Here is a 15,573-nt window from a genome sequence, read left to right on the forward strand (position 1 = left end):
ACAGAAGAAACTTAAGCCTGATATACTTAGTTGCGCTTGTTGATCAGCCATTTCCGGTGCGTGACACTGCATGCAACCAAGTATAAATAAAGGCATTAGCAGTCGACAGGAAACCACTGTCAAAACTGCCCAAGAGCAAGGCACTCACAGAGCGAGACACTGAACCCACATTTGCTACAGAGGAGCTACTTCAAGAGTCCAAAACTGGCACAATTCAAAATCCTGAGTGTTAATTAACCTTACTCTCACAGTAAATTCAAGATTTTACAATGTAGTAATGCACAATTGCTCACAGATACTGTTAGTGTTATTGTGGAAATAAAGGAAACAAATATCTTTCATGTATGTATCTGTTTATCCACAAGTCATTCTCCATGGCACGACTTTGCTATTAGGATGTGCATCTGTTGTTTTAAAGGTTCCAAGCTTGAGCAAAAGCCTCAAACGTAAGCAATGAATGCACAGTACAAAGAATAAATTATAGCTACTGTCATTGCAAAAAGAAAGTTAAACCTGTTCTGGCTCTTGGCAGCAATTCAAACAGTACACATTTCCTGTACTTGCCAGGTTTTAACATCACTGCTCCAAAAGAACAGTCAAGCTCCCTTCCTGTACAAAATATTAATCCTAGTGATGGATTACTGTCTCATATCAAGCACATGAAAGGAAAGTGGCTATAGTAATAAACAGGAATGACAAAAAAGGCTGTTACACAAACAGAAACCTATGTTTTAATACTTTGTTCATATAAATACATTTAGTCATCCTGTCTAACGCAGGGATAGGCATAGGTATTTGTTTTGTCAGTATGATTTTTCATACCTACGCTTTGTGGTGGAGTGTGGTTCATACAGTAAGCAGCTGTACAACCGTGTGAACGACTTGACACTCGAGGCATTTCAGTCTCCTTTGGCCATCTGTATACTGCAGAGAATCTGAAATGTTTCTCCTGATGACCTTCACGTTAAGGCACTTTGGTGACACTTTTCGATTTCAGGGCTGTCCTTGCTCCTGGTTACTAGTAGTTGGTGTATCAACAACTGAGACTTATTCTGTCATTGCACCCATTTTAGGGTACTCTGTATAAGAGCGTTGTTTAAATGCATACAATGCAAGATGTGTCTATATAATTATATGTATTCATCACATACCCAGCCTTTATTTGACCTGGGGGAGGGGAGTAATAAAAGGACAGAGAGGACGAAAAACTTGTACCGATTGTTCAGCTGCCTTTTTCTTCCGCAGGGGTTATAGTGCAGCTGAACAATCAGCACAACTAAAGTGGTGTATTAGGGTGTACAGTATATCTCCTATGACGGTTCCTTGATCTCCCCTAGTCTCCTTAGTAGTCCCTCTAGTGTCTCCATGTTTTCAGATTTCTCCTCCAGCAGCTCATAGCGCAGACTGGAGATGTCCTGCTTGATCTCCTTCAGCTCTCCTAGAGAAACGCACACAACAAAGTGGTTTTCAGCTCCAGTCCTGGACTCCTGGCCTACTCTTTACTGTAAGTCACTGCTTGTTTTCTCCTCCTAAATGGGCTGTTGTTTTTCATTCGACTGGCGTCTCTGTTATTAGTCGCCAGTGAAATGGTCAAAACGAAAATCCGGGGATAGTTTGACACCATGACCTTTCCTCTAGCACCACCCTTAGTCCAAAAATTCTACTTGCACCAAAGTTATCTCAAAATCTTATGGCCTGATGGAACTTACTGAGTGCATTCATGCTCCCTGAAAGACAACTATTTCAGTGACCCCATGATCTGCCACTCTCAAATATCAGCTTTTTACATAGATTCTAGGATGAACCCTACTTTGGTGACCCCTTGGCCTTACTAGTCTACTCTAGCGTCACCCTTCAGCCAATTTCCAGTTGGTTGTAAGGACGAACTAGGGGCTGCTAGTGGGGGCTAGTGGGGGCTTTTAAGTCTTGTTTCCTTGTATGTCATTCGATAGTTCTCTCCAAGGAGTGTATAAATGAGCTCTGTAACTTTGTCCTTACGGCTCCTAACTCCTCTCCTTTCATGATCCTTTTTGGGTCACAATGACATTGTCACGCCCCTTTGGCTCTAAAACATGCTTGCTTGGATCTGAAGTTTATTCTTCCTTTGCACTCACTGTACAGCAGGTTTCTCTGGATAAACAGCATCAATGAAATGCCTGAATGGAATATGTCATGTTTGTGCAGCCACATATTGAACTTATACCTTCAGTAATCTCATCACTCTCTCTGTCCGTCTGGGCTTTGATGATGTAGCGCTTTATCAGTCTCTTCATGATCTTCTGAAACAATGTCCATCAGCTTCAGTATACGTGTACATCATTACATTAAATGATCAAATATTGACACAGTACATAGACAAGTGCACACAAACACACACACCCACACACACACACACACACACACACACACACACACACACACACACACACGCACACACAGAGTAACTCCATACCTGGTATCGAGTATGGCCACTGGAACCGCTGAATCCTGAAGTTTTACTCTCTCCGAGCTAGAAGGACAATGTATAAGTTTCACTACAAGAGCCTGTCATGCAATAGTATAACCACTGGGAGGTGCTCCGAGTTACACTACTAAATGATCAGGTGATCATGTGCTACTTGACAGACCAGTAAAGCCTAATCTAAACTTCATCAGCAGACTCTGTGGCTCTCTGAAAATAACTAGAGGCTTAAGACCCCCATCTCAGAAGCATTTCTGTGACCTAATATTTGAACTCAACCACAGGTTTTATAGGTTTTTGTAGATCTGCTATTTTCGGCAAAGATATTTACATACTGTATAGCATTGGTTCTCAAAGTGGGGTCCGGGGACCCCCAGGGTTCCTTGGGGGGTACCAGGGGGTCCCCAGCCAGATTTGTTAATAAAGCGTCATAATCATTTTAACCCCTTTATCCATATTTTATACTTTGGCTATTCAGAAATAGCAGATCTACAAGCTCATAGCTCATACATATCAATTTGGGGGTCCTTGGCACAAATACGTTTGAGAACCACTGCTTTGTAGAGCTAAAATAGGAGGGGGCCTGGTATAGAGTCCGTGGGAAAGTAATAGGGTTTAAGCGGTTGAATCCATATTGTTTTTAATCCATTTTTCCAAGAAAATTTTCAGACTCCACTACCTGGCTGAGCTGAGCCCCATCTATGCCTTTGCCATGTCCTGCTCGGAAGTGCTGGAGCAGGGACTTGATGCCGGTGGCCAGTCCCAGCATGGCCTTGGGGCTGGGAACCAGGTTGAAGGGCACAGGGAGGGTCCTGCCCTCCTCAAAGTAAGAGAACCACAGTTTAGCCCGGGCGAACTTCCACTCCACATCAGCATCATCCTAATGGACAACAGATGATTACTGTTACTGTGTGTGTGTGTGTGTGTGTGTGTGTGTGTGTGTGTGTGTGTGTGTGTGTGTGTGTGTGTGTGTGTGTGTGTGTGTGTGTGTGTGTGTGTGTGTGTGTGTGTGTGTGTGTGTGTGTGGAGACCATTTTCCTGGTCCTCACAAGAGAAATAGTTGCTTGATGGTTAAAAAAACATTTGTAGAGTTAAGCTAACAATTAGGAAAAGATTTAGAGGTTAGTTTTATTGGTTGGGGTTAGAGTTATGCTTGATTTATACTTATTTACTGCGGTGTCGTGCACCAAAAATAGCAGATCTGCAAACTCACAACGCGCCCCATCGCGGTGCGTTGTGAGCTTGTAGCTCAGCTATTTTCAGCTTTAGGGTTAAACCGTGACACACACAAACATCAGTGGATTCTCCAGTGCTGCTACCGTAAAGGTAAGGTAATCATGTTTAGGTCAGTACTAGAGCCACACACTAACCTCGATCTCCTGGAAGGAGCTGTTGATCATTGCAATGAGCATGTTGAGCAGCACGATCACCATGGTAACGTTGTAAACCCCGTAGAGCACGTAGCCGATGTTCTCGATGAATTTGTGTCCGTTGTTGATCACGACCGACCTCACCTCCGACAGTCCAAATATAGCCCAGAACAATGTCTTGAAGCTCTCCTCCAGGCTAAGAGGGATAGACAGATTAGTGAAAATGGACGGTGGAAGGAACGACGGAGGTGTCAAACTAGAAATTTAATTAATTGGATTGACTTCAAAGGCTTCTTTTCTGGTATAGCTGAAGCCAAACAAGAATATTTGACAGAGAAAATCCCCCTCTTTGTCCATCCCATTCTCTCTGTGTTCCTTCAATTCCAGTGATGCATTTTGCAGGTGTAACCCATTCAAACCTGGGCTCACAGGAAGGGCTACTCTGCCACATTCACTGCCTTTTGACCTTCCCCCATCGGGAACCCAATATGAGTCATGGCACCCTTGTAACCATGTCGAAACCACCTTATACTTCATTGACCGGAGTCCCCAGGGGTCTATCCTAGGCCCCCTCCTTTTTTCCCTCGACACTACATTTTTCTGTGAAAATAGCCGATCTACAAGCTCACAACGCGCCGCATCTGAGTATTGGAACATTAGCCCTACACCAAACATAGAGCGATAATGTTGAAAATGGTGATATGTGTCTCTTAAACTAAATGATGATGTGCATGTCTTACGTGGTAAAGGCGTCGTTCTGCTTGGCTCCCAGGTAATAGGAGTAGAGGTTGAACATGCCAATCATGAAGGCCAGAAAGACCAGGATGAAGATGACCATGAACTTGAAAATGTCCTTGACTGTCCTGCCGAGTGAGATCTGCAGGGGCCCGAAGCTCTCGTTGGCTGGGAGGATGTAAGCGATCCGAGAGAAACTCAACACCACAGCGACTGCGTACAGGCCCTCGGATACCAGCTGGGGGTCTGATGGCAACCAGTATAGACGTGCTGTGAAAAGAGAGCTGTGCTTTACTTTGGCTCCACGTCAGTTCATATCATTTTGTACGTGCGTCTGCAAGCATTTCCCTGGTAATGGTGAGGCGATTAGAACACTGGGGAACCATTGTTAACAAATTGATGCTTATTCTGCTCAATATTAACGAGAAACCAAACCCAAACCGTAAATATGTGTGAAGCCTGACATCTGTGGTGAAAATCAGGGAACTGACCTGGCCATCGATTGGTGGTTGTTGGTGGTGTCACCCTAGAATACAAGATCACCTGCCACCAAAACTGACCAATAGCAGATGGCCAGTTCAGTGCCCTAAACGGTTCACCATTAGATATCAGGCTTCACACAGATTTGGGCATGGTTGCACTTTAAATATAAAATGTGTGAAATTCTGTTTGTGCCTTTGTTGTCTGTTTATATACAGTCCATGGGTTTGTGCTTACCTAGTGTAAAGTAGTGCACCTCAGGAGGCAGTGTGACATTGACAAGCGTTGTGTAGTGTGTGCGTACATAGGTCTGGGCCACAGTGGCGTGTTTTAAAGCAGAGACGCGAGAAGTGAAGGAAGCCAGGAAGATCGCCAACATGCCAAAGTCCAGGAAGTTCCACGGTTCCATCAGGTACTCCCCTGGACCCTGACTCCAGATCTCCTTCACCTCTGCCCAGATCATACCTACACACCAACACACAAGACCAATTAGATGAAAACTTATTGTAAGTTCAACATTGTTGTATAGCAAGGGTTTCCTAAACCTTTCAGGCTCTGCTTATCTCTATTCCTGTTTTTCAAGCCATTAAGACCGGGAAAGTATCTGTGTCATTTTTAGATTTCTTTAGCTGTTCCAAAATAGCAGATCTACAAGCTCGTAGCGTGGCACTTGGTGCTGCGCTACGAGCTTCTAGATCTGCTATTTTTGAAAAATCGTCATATTTCAACTGGGGACCCCCCCACCCTGACAAGAAACTTGTCGGCATTACATTTAGTTTGACTCGGTTCCACATATAAATATTGTGAAAATAACCGAACTATAAGTTCACAAGTTGTCACAACGCCTCGCGAGCTTGTAGATGGGGCTATTTTCACAATGTTTGCCTCTTTCTTATGTAATTGACAATTTGGCCAATTTGGTATTAAAAAGGTCTTAACTTTAGAAATGTGCAGATACCCTAGTATACACTTGTACACTTGTTTACTGCTGAGTGAGAAAACAATGTTGCACATTAAGCACATGATGGGACATATCAGTACCATTAGTACCATATAAAGACTAAACATAAGCCACTGTATAATGTATACTGTGTTATAGTGCAGAGCACACGCTCTCACCCACGACCCAGGATATGATGAGGATCTCCATCCACGTGAAGGGCGTTGTGGTCGTACGATAGAGCAACAGGGGGTCCAGCTCATTGAGCTCAGGGACATAGTTTCCTTGGGCTTCTTGTTGTTCTCTCAGATGATGGTGAGTCATGTTGGCCAGCAGGGTGGTGCCTGCGAAGCGGTCGGCAGCGTTCAGCACCAGGAGACACAAGAAGATGGAGAAGGACGAGGCGTGGGCCACAAACTTCATGAAGGGGCTACGCATGACTCTCCCCACCTGACAAAGAGAGGGACACAAGGAGAGGGTGATGAAAGATGATGCTGGGAAAGAAAGAGAAAGTAAAGGTAAGATAATAATTTAACAACTTTGTGTGTGTATGTGTGTGTGTGTGTGTGTGTGTGTGTGTGTGTGTGTGTGTGTGTGTGTGTGTGCGCCTGATTGAAAGGCTTGAATTTATTCCCCCAATGCACTTCTGCCCAGTGGTGTAAAGTAACTAAGTACATGTACTCAAGTACTGTACTTAAGTACAATTTTGAGGTACTTTTACTTTACTGGAGTATTTCCAATTTTCAATACTTTTATTTTTACTCCACTACATATCTGAGGAATATATTGTACTTTTACTCCACTACAATTATTTGATAGCTTTAGTTACTTTGCAGATATGCATTATTATATTATAAAACATACATTAACCACTTCAGCCCTATTTTATACGTAGGCTATTTGAACATAGCAGATCTACAAGCGATGCGACGCGTTGTGAGCTTGTAGATCTGCTATTTTCAAATAGCTTGTAGATCTGCTATTTTCAAACATTTTTGTACTTTTACTTTTGGTACTTTAAGTGTTTTTTGATGCCAATACTGTTGTACTTTTGTAACAAGTAACATTTTGAACACAGGCCTTTTACTTCTAACACAGTATTTTTATACTGTGGTATTGCTACTTTTACTTAAGTAAAATATCTGAGTACTTCTTCTTCCACCACTGCTTCTGCCCGTAACCAGGCCTCCAGGTAATTTCATTGGCTCAATGTTGTGGGCATAGCTTAGCACAAAGACAAAGCCAGAAGATGATAACCAAAGACCATGAGATATATATCTGTCTCTTTGACACAATAGGGTTGGAATTAGTTGTAATGTATTTCAGAACTGCACATAGTGCTTGACAATGAAAATAGGCGAAATGGCTAAATGGAACCAGCTGTGTTGCTCTTCTGTCTCACCTGGGGTGTGGCCATTGCATAAGTGTAGTGGAGGTGAAATGATGCTGTTAAGTGTTAAAGTGGTTAAGTATATAGCAATCTGGTTGGTTCGTTGATTAATTAATTAATTGATTGATTGAGTGATTGGCTGAATTACTCTATTAGGCTATGTACTTCATAAAGTGAAACCATACATACTCTGCTACATGGAGCTATCCAGTAACCCAGAGCCAGCACAGGCAGTCCTATAGCCACTCCCATGACCACCAGTAGTTTGATCCCAGTGGTCTGTTGTCTCAGGCCAGGCAAGTTCTCATACCAGATGCTCAGCAGCTGCTGCTGGCAGTTGGGATGTGCCACAAACTGTAGGGGAAACAGATCAAATCAAAATGTAATGTATGTATTCATATCATATGATGATGATATGTGATCAAAATGCACATACATCTTCTCTATATAAGATTTAAAAGTGTAATTTTAATAATATTTATAATTCTTATAATGTTTATAATTTTGTTTGTCTATTAGACTAATCCTGCAAACCGCTCCATCTTGTTTACGTTTTGCTCTGATGTTTATTAGTGTAAGTATGCTTACAGTAATAAACAAACATCAGAGCAAAACGTAAACAAGAAGTAGACAGAGTCTAATAACAGTGTGGCTTCCCTGTGCAATATGACATCTTTTCCAAAAATGGAGTTGAGGAAATGTCTTGAAAACTAGATTTTGGGCAAGGTTTCAGCCAAATCCAACCGCCGCGGCCATACACTTCAATTATAAAATTGAAGTTAAATATCTCCAAAAACTAAAACGTGAAAAGAATGGAGGCATGGAGGTACTTCCGAGGCCTACAGGCAGTCTGCACAAGAACCTTGCTGCTAATCAGTCCAGCGGTTTGCAGGATTAGTCTCGGACAATTAGACAAACAAACAAACAGACAGAAAACATTTGAGTGTACCTTCAAGCCTTTTCACCCAGCCACACATAACACAGTCCCATTTGTAAGACAGGCATGCTGTTAAAAAACAGAAATCCTAAAAGCCAAAATGTGCATTGGTAAAGCTATTCCTCGGTAAAGAAGGGTGAGGTTAAAAAGCAGGGTCTGCTGCTTAAAAACCAGGAAGAGCGCTAAGCAGAGACATATTACACGCATAGGAGGGGTGAAGAGAATGGAGGATGGGAGGACAAACAAAGTAGGGGAAAGGGAGGAAGATGAGAAGGAGAGAAACAGATGGAATTTCTTGCCACAATGTTTATTGGTTCTATCAACTCTACATACCCAACATAAACAGTCTACACAGACCCAAAATCTTATCTGATCCTTTCTTTGGTGGAGGAACGGGTCAAAGAATGCATACATGTATGCAGAGAAGCACTCTTGCTCCTATTACACACAGTAAAATCCTCAGTGTTTAATTTATCCATTTGTAACTCTTGAGAGTGTACAAATGTGCATTTGTATACTCTCAGTGTTAAATTAACTCTGAGGATTTTACTGTGTAGGTGCAATAGGACACAGATGTGATATTAATCCTGAACAGGGAAAGAATCTTTTTGTACCGCATGAACATTTACCAGAGAGGAATTACACATCTGCTTTTCCTTGTTCATTGTCGGCCATTACAGTGTTTGTGGTGACGATTATGTAATTGTAAACAGCCATACACTGCTAAATATAAAGTTATTAAGTTTATAAATAATGTTAAGTTATATGAAGGTCTAATTAAGAATTCGGGTCAGTGATCAACTGAAGGCAAGCAACCAAACAAATAATCTTCAGTATTTATTCTTATTTGACTGGAAAGAAAATATTTAGTTTGTTTAATGTCATCACCTGTGTGTGTACTGTATCTTATCTAAAGAGCACTTTTTTAATGAAGTAAACCGTGTTTCAGATCTAAAAAGGAAGGTAAACAGAGTTAATCTCCTCCTTTATTGATTGGCGGATGGATGGATATTACTGATGAGTTTATTGAGTGAGTGAGTGGTCTTCTTCTATTAATCAACTGACAGATGGATTCAATGTGGCTGCTTTATTTCTGGAATACTGACCTTCTTGAGTTCGTATTTGATGGCTAGTTTGAGACGTGTGAGCGAGGGGCGACCTGGTGGATCAAAGCTGTCTTCACAGTCAGTTTCTCCGCTCAGTATGGCCTCCACCTCCTCTGTGCTGCGACACAAATCCAGTAAGCCCACCACATAGTCCTTACACTGGCTCGACAGACGGCAGTAGTCATTCTGCAAAGAGGATAAAGAAAAATGTATTAACCCATTCAATCCGGGAACTTTTCTTTGGCTATTCAAAAATAGCAGATATACAAGCTCATGTGCCGCCGCACTATGAGCTTGTAGATCTGCTATTATATATTTATACATTTTTTAAAGCGAACATTTGTAACTCAAATCTTTGCTTCTGGGGGGTCCCTGGAACAAAACATTTTGGGATGGAGGTCCGCAGCCAAATACATATGTAAAAATGTTTTCTAAAATCCTAACAGTATGTTGCTATATCAGTGGTGCTCCAACATTTCCATGTCAAGGACCCCCAAAATGATATGTATTTGGCCGTGGACCCTCATCTCAAAATATGTTGTTCCAGGGACCCCCCAGAAGCAAAGATTTGAATTAAAAATGTTCGCTTCACGAATATATGTATATATATTCAAAGATTTGCCAAAACAATTACGATTCTTTTCCAAAAAAATAGCTTGTATATCTGCTATTTTTGAATAGTCTGATCGGATCTGCATTTCTCAATTTGACAAGCAGGGAGACTACCTAGTAAAAAACCTTTATGAATGAACCTTTATAGTCAGATGTAGATATGGATGTAGTCAACAGATGTCAATCAAAGGTCAACATCCAACGTACCTTAAACTCTTTCTCAATGTCAGCCAGCATAGCCAGCTCGTTGCTGAGCTCCAACGCCGCCAGCACCGGGTCCTCGTTGGACAGTGAGAGGTACGCGGGACTAGCGAGGCCCCTGTAGGCGTTGATCCTGGACCGCGAGTGGCTGAAGGAGTCGTACTGCTGCTGGTAGTTGCAGGAGTCGCAGCAGCAGAAGTAGTCGTGAGGATGGTCGATGCGCGCCCCTTTGCCCAGCAGAGTGTGCACTATCTCGTGCTCCTGGCAATGCGCCGCCAGGATCACCGGGGTCACGTCATGGGAGAACCTACAGGAACGTATCGAAACTTTACAGTGAATAATTATGCAAGTAGGCCTTGTAAAATCTGCTACGTTAGCCATTCTTAACCCATTAAGACCGGGAAAAGCATCTGTTATTTTATACTTTGGCTATTCAAAAATAGCAGATCTACAAGCTCATAGTGCGGCACCGAGTGCCACGCTACGAGCTTGTAGATCTGCTATTTTTTTTAAATCATGACATTTTTTGCAAATCTTTCAATATATATATATTTTAAAGCGAACATTTGTAACTCAAATCATTGCTTCTTCTGGAGATTCTACGAAATTTTGAAAAAAACGTATGTTGCTATAATATCAGTGGTTCTCAAACTTTTTTTCATGTCAAGGACCACCCAAAATGATATGTATTTGTCTGCGGACCCCCCCCCCCCCCCATCTCAAAATATATTGTTCCAGGCACCCCCACCAGAAGCAAAGATTTGAGTTAAAATGTATATTATGTATTCAAAGATTTGCACACATTTTCACGATTTAGTTTTCTCCAAAAATAGCCAAAGACATCTGACATGACACAGATGCGTTCCCGGATTGAATGGGTTAAAGAAAGAGACACCCTTGTATTATAAACTTTCTGTCATTACAGTACCTGGTCCCATCTTCGTCATAAGCATAGAAGTCATCCAACATGTCTGCCTGGGCAGGGCTGGCCGTAAGACGACGGGTGTCTCTAAAGGAAGGGTGGCCCAGGAGGGCCTCTGTGATACGGATGTACCCCTTACCTATAACACATTAGAGGCATTTCATACATATAACCAGTGGTGAAAAGTAACTAAGTACATTTACTCAAGTACTGTACTTAAGTACAATTTTGAGGTACTTTTACTTTACTGGACTATTTCCAATTGTCTATACTTTTACTTCTACTCCACTACATCTCAGAGGCAAATATTGTACTGTTACTCCACTACAATTATTTGAAAACTTTAGTTCCTAGTTAGTAGTTACTCTTCAGATATAAATTACTATATTATAAAACATACATTAACCACTTGAGCCCTATTTTATACCTAGGCTATTTGAAAATAGCCTCCAAGCGCTATTTTCAAACATTTTAGTACTTTTAATTTTGGTACTTTAAGTACATTTTGATACCAATACTTTTGTACTTTTACTTCTACATTGCAGTATTGATACTTTTACTTAAGTAAAACATTTGAGTACTTTTTCCACTACCGCGTGTAACACATAATGTAGAATACTCCCCATGACCAGTGCTTATAAGCACTTGACTTGTAATTTACCTCTGATACACACACATGTACCTTCAGGGTCAACAAGTAAGATGCTGCTCGGCCTGCCGAGGGGCTATTTAAGCCCATGTTTTGTTGTAGTGAACTGCTGATGTATTGGTGTATTTATTTACAGAACCAGACTTTGTATATAACATACTGAGTGGCTACCAGTTGATACTTGCATATCTTAATGCCAGAACTAAATGACAAGTAATCTTATGTTTGGTTGTGCTCGGGTGTTGTGCTCTGAAAATAGCAGAGAGAGAGAGAGAGAGAGAGAGAGAGAGACATACAAAAGAGACTTGCACAAACACACACATCTTACTGATGGCCAGTAGGAGGGCGTCGCCCACTCTTGCCAGCTCCGCCCGCCCCAGCAACAGCTCAGTCACCTCGAGATGCTCATTAGCGACGGCCAGCTGCAATGCATTCTGGCCCATGTAGTCCACGGCATTGACGTTCAAATTGGGCATCTGCAGCAGCATGCGCCGCACCTCTGGAATGTTGCCATATTCGGCCGCCTCCAGGAAGCGCTGCTCAACCTCCGATAGGCTGGTGGACGGAGCAGAGAACATGTAGGCGGGGCCTCGTAGGGCCTGCCGTCTCTTGACGGCCGTGAGGCGCGCCATGAGCTGTCTCTCTGCACTGCTGTGGCTGTCAGACAGAGATGTGACATAAACATTCAGGCTTTTCTTTTAACATAGATCAGTGGTTCTCAAACTTTTTCATGTCAAGGACCCCCAAAATGATATGTATTTGGCGGCGGACCCCCATCTCAAAAATATTTTGTGCCAGGGATTTTTCAAAAATGGCAGATATACAAGCTCATAGCGCGGCACCGAGTGCTGCGCTATGAGCTTGTATATCTGCTATTTTGGAATAGCCAAAGTATAAAATATAAAAGTCAAAGTGGTTAAAATGATTGTGACACTACATTAACTCATTATGCTGGGGACCCCCTGGTACCCCCCCAAGGACCCGAGGGGGTCCCCGGACCCCACTTTGAGAACCAACGACATAGATCACATAAACATGTAAAGAGAATTGAGGGAACCTATACATCCGTCTACATCAGCACACCAAAACCCAAACAGGGAATCTCATTTTTTTTTTTTTTATGTTACAACTTTTTGTGCTGTAAATGTCAAATCCATGCGAACTTTCCTCTATAACTCATGTTACCTCTCTTACCAGTATGTAAAAGTGTATTTATTTATAACTATATTACTCAAGAAATATTACAAGAATTGATTTGAAACATTGCTAAATTACATCAAAGCAGCAACAAAACCCATTTGAACCACGCAGGCCAAAAATACAGAGGTATTTGCAAAGAAATGACCATAGTAAATTAAAGAAATAATTAATATGTTTTTGTGTAGCTGTATATATTGCAATAATAATGTGTGGTCAAAAAATCCCAAGGCACACCTGACTTATCTCATAGCACGCCATGTGTAGGCTATTCATTTAAAATTTTGGTAACAAATTCAGGAACAATACCCCTGCCAGTAACTACACATAATTGATGGTACAATCTAGTAGACTACTGAGTTAACCCTGAGCTGACTTGTGACTGAGCTGTTATCCAGAGTGGTACTTGTTCTGAGTAAAACTTTATGATGTTATATTGTAGTATTTTAATATTACGTCATTTTCCATCAGGCACAAATTAACCGCCTACTACATGTAGTAGTAGTTTTCATGTTGTACCTCTTAAAGGTAAAATAAGGTAAAGAGGTAAAATAAAGATCTGACCATGTCAGATCTTTATTTTTTATTTTATTTTATAGTTGCCACAACCTTCTTGCCATGTTTGGATATCACAACCATGATTCTGTCCCACATTCCAGGGCAGCACTGTTACCAGACATTACCAAATTAATTAGGGTAATCCTTTCCACTATCAACCACACATTAAGTAATTCAAACTTTAGTCATATAAAACCTTTATAAGCTGTTGTTTTTAGCACTAGTTAGATTTATACAGAGGAGCTTATATTGTTATATATTAATGGCAAAGTAACCAATTTTTTGTTTTTTATTTGTTTAAGTTTTTTTTAGGCAAAATTGATATCATCAAATTTGTCTTTAACTATATTATTATTATTATTATTGTTATATTTACATTGACATGAATCAATGGCTAAATCTGAATGACACATAATCTGTACAATCATTCATGGCAGATGATCATCACTCTGATCATTTCAAGTAGCTGTTGCAAAAATCTACAAATATACATTTCACAAGTTGGTGAAATGTAGTTATTTTGGTCTTGCTACAGCACAGTCGTACAGTAGTGACAGATTTTCATCAAACCTCTGTCTCAAACAAAGTAATTACTGAGATACGTCTGTCTAATCCAGTCATGGATTTGCACAGATAACTCACCAAAGGCAGTGTCCGGGACCGCAGTTCTCCTCGCCAAAGTCATCATACATCAGAAGGTTGTCGCGACTCCTGGCCTGTCTGTTGGTGTAATGTGTGGTTGGACTGTTGTGGTTTGCGGCACGCCGGTGGTTCATCTCGATGATCAGCAGAGGTTTGTCTACCAGCTGAGCTCACATATTTAACTCACCAGTACAAATGCATTTTGGCATCTCCCTCTTCCTGCCCTCTTTTTCTCTCTCCGCCGGTCTCTCTGTCTCTGCCTCTGTCTGTTTTTCGTTCTGTGTCTCTTCCTCTATTTGCTTTCTTCTCTCTGTCTCTGCTCTGTCTCTTCCTCCTCCTCTCTTTAACACTTCACTCTCTCTGTCCATCTCTCTTCATTCTCTGCAAGGCTTTCCTCTGGGGAGAGACTGTGATCTTCTGGTTCCTCTGACTCATTCAGATGATGACAGATCTGAGAGACAGGTCATAGTTGTGTGTAATGACAAAATCAACGATTGGCAGAGAAATAGAGCATTCCTCTTTTTTTTCCTCAGCCTGGGGAGAAAAGACAGGAGTGTCTTTTCTGGTCAGGTCTAGTATTGTGTAACTGTTGGCTATGAGAAGCCTATGAGTTAACAGCGACAGTGAAGTGAACCTCTTCCCCAACAGTAAAGTGTACATGTTATGCTGACAGTTTTATCACTCGGGCAATAAAGCTCATCTTAATGTTAACTGCACTAAATACGTGTGTGCGTGCGTGCGTGCGCGCGTGCGTGCATGTAAGTGTGTGTGTGTGTGTGTGTGTGTGTGTGTGTGTGTGTGTGTGTTCGTTCGTGTGCATGCATGCGTGCGTGCGTGTTGTGCCATGTCTGAGTGACCTGGCTGATGAACAGCAGATGAGATTCCTCAGGGTCTAAATTCCCAGCAGGCTTTGCTTCCTGTGTGCTCCTGGGATCCCTGTCCAGTGTGGGAAAACGACTACCCAAACCATACGCTTTACACACACACACACACACACACACTGAACACTTTTACACGTAGACATACACATGCATACACAGACACACACTCAGATATACATGCTCATACTGTACACAGACACATACGATTACACAAACACATTGGACATGCAGTACAGACACAATCACAAACAGTTATGTAGTATGTTTTTACATCTTTGAGATTGTGTTTATTTTAAGCATGCAAATGTGCAATCTTTTCCCATTACCATGAGCAGTCCATCTCTTGTCTACACACACACACACACACACACACACACACACACACACGCACACACACACACACACACACACACACACACACACACACACACACACACACACACACACACACACACACACACACACACACACACACACACACTTTCTTTGAGT

At 41.8% G+C, this 15,573-nt stretch overlaps 1 protein-coding gene across 2 annotated transcripts; it reads right to left on the reverse strand.

Moving 5' to 3' along the window:
* Nucleotides 1-606: 606 nt before the first annotated feature.
* Nucleotides 607-14,462, reverse strand: trpc6a (transient receptor potential cation channel, subfamily C, member 6a). Of its 2 annotated transcripts, none has more exons than XM_084074655.1 (14): nucleotides 14,201-14,462; nucleotides 12,132-12,460; nucleotides 11,161-11,293; nucleotides 10,239-10,539; nucleotides 9,420-9,605; nucleotides 7,566-7,730; nucleotides 6,166-6,436; nucleotides 5,284-5,511; nucleotides 4,572-4,836; nucleotides 3,832-4,027; nucleotides 3,141-3,341; nucleotides 2,453-2,509; nucleotides 2,204-2,276; nucleotides 607-1,438 (listed from the first exon to the last, which is right to left on the reverse strand). In XM_084074655.1, the coding sequence occupies exons 1-14, from the start codon at nucleotides 14,332-14,334 to the stop codon at nucleotides 1,311-1,313; spliced, it is 2,667 nt and encodes an 888-aa protein (XP_083930781.1). In that variant the 5' UTR covers nucleotides 14,335-14,462; the 3' UTR covers nucleotides 607-1,310. The 2 variants fall into 2 exon arrangements, with proteins under 2 accessions (XP_083930781.1, XP_083930780.1); XM_084074654.1 differs by having other exon boundaries at nucleotides 2,204-2,279.
* Nucleotides 14,463-15,573: the final 1,111 nt, after the last annotated feature.

Source organism: Gymnoscopelus microlampas (genome assembly GCF_963454915.1).
Source record: "Gymnoscopelus microlampas genome assembly, chromosome: 12".
Taxonomy (NCBI): domain Eukaryota; kingdom Metazoa; phylum Chordata; class Actinopteri; order Myctophiformes; family Myctophidae; genus Gymnoscopelus; species Gymnoscopelus microlampas.

Coding starts and splice junctions, on each gene's coding strand:
- trpc6a (XM_084074654.1), bottom strand. CDS start 14,334: ATGAACCACCGGCGTGCCGCAAACCACAACAGTCCAACCACACATTAC. Junction 6,437..7,565: donor GGATAGCTCCATGTAGCAGA/GTATGTATGGTT, acceptor TCTCTTTGTCAG/GTGGGGAGAGTCATGCGTAG. Junction 2,280..2,452: donor GTGGCCATACTCGATACCAG/GTATGGAGTTAC, acceptor ACATTGTTTCAG/AAGATCATGAAGAGACTGAT.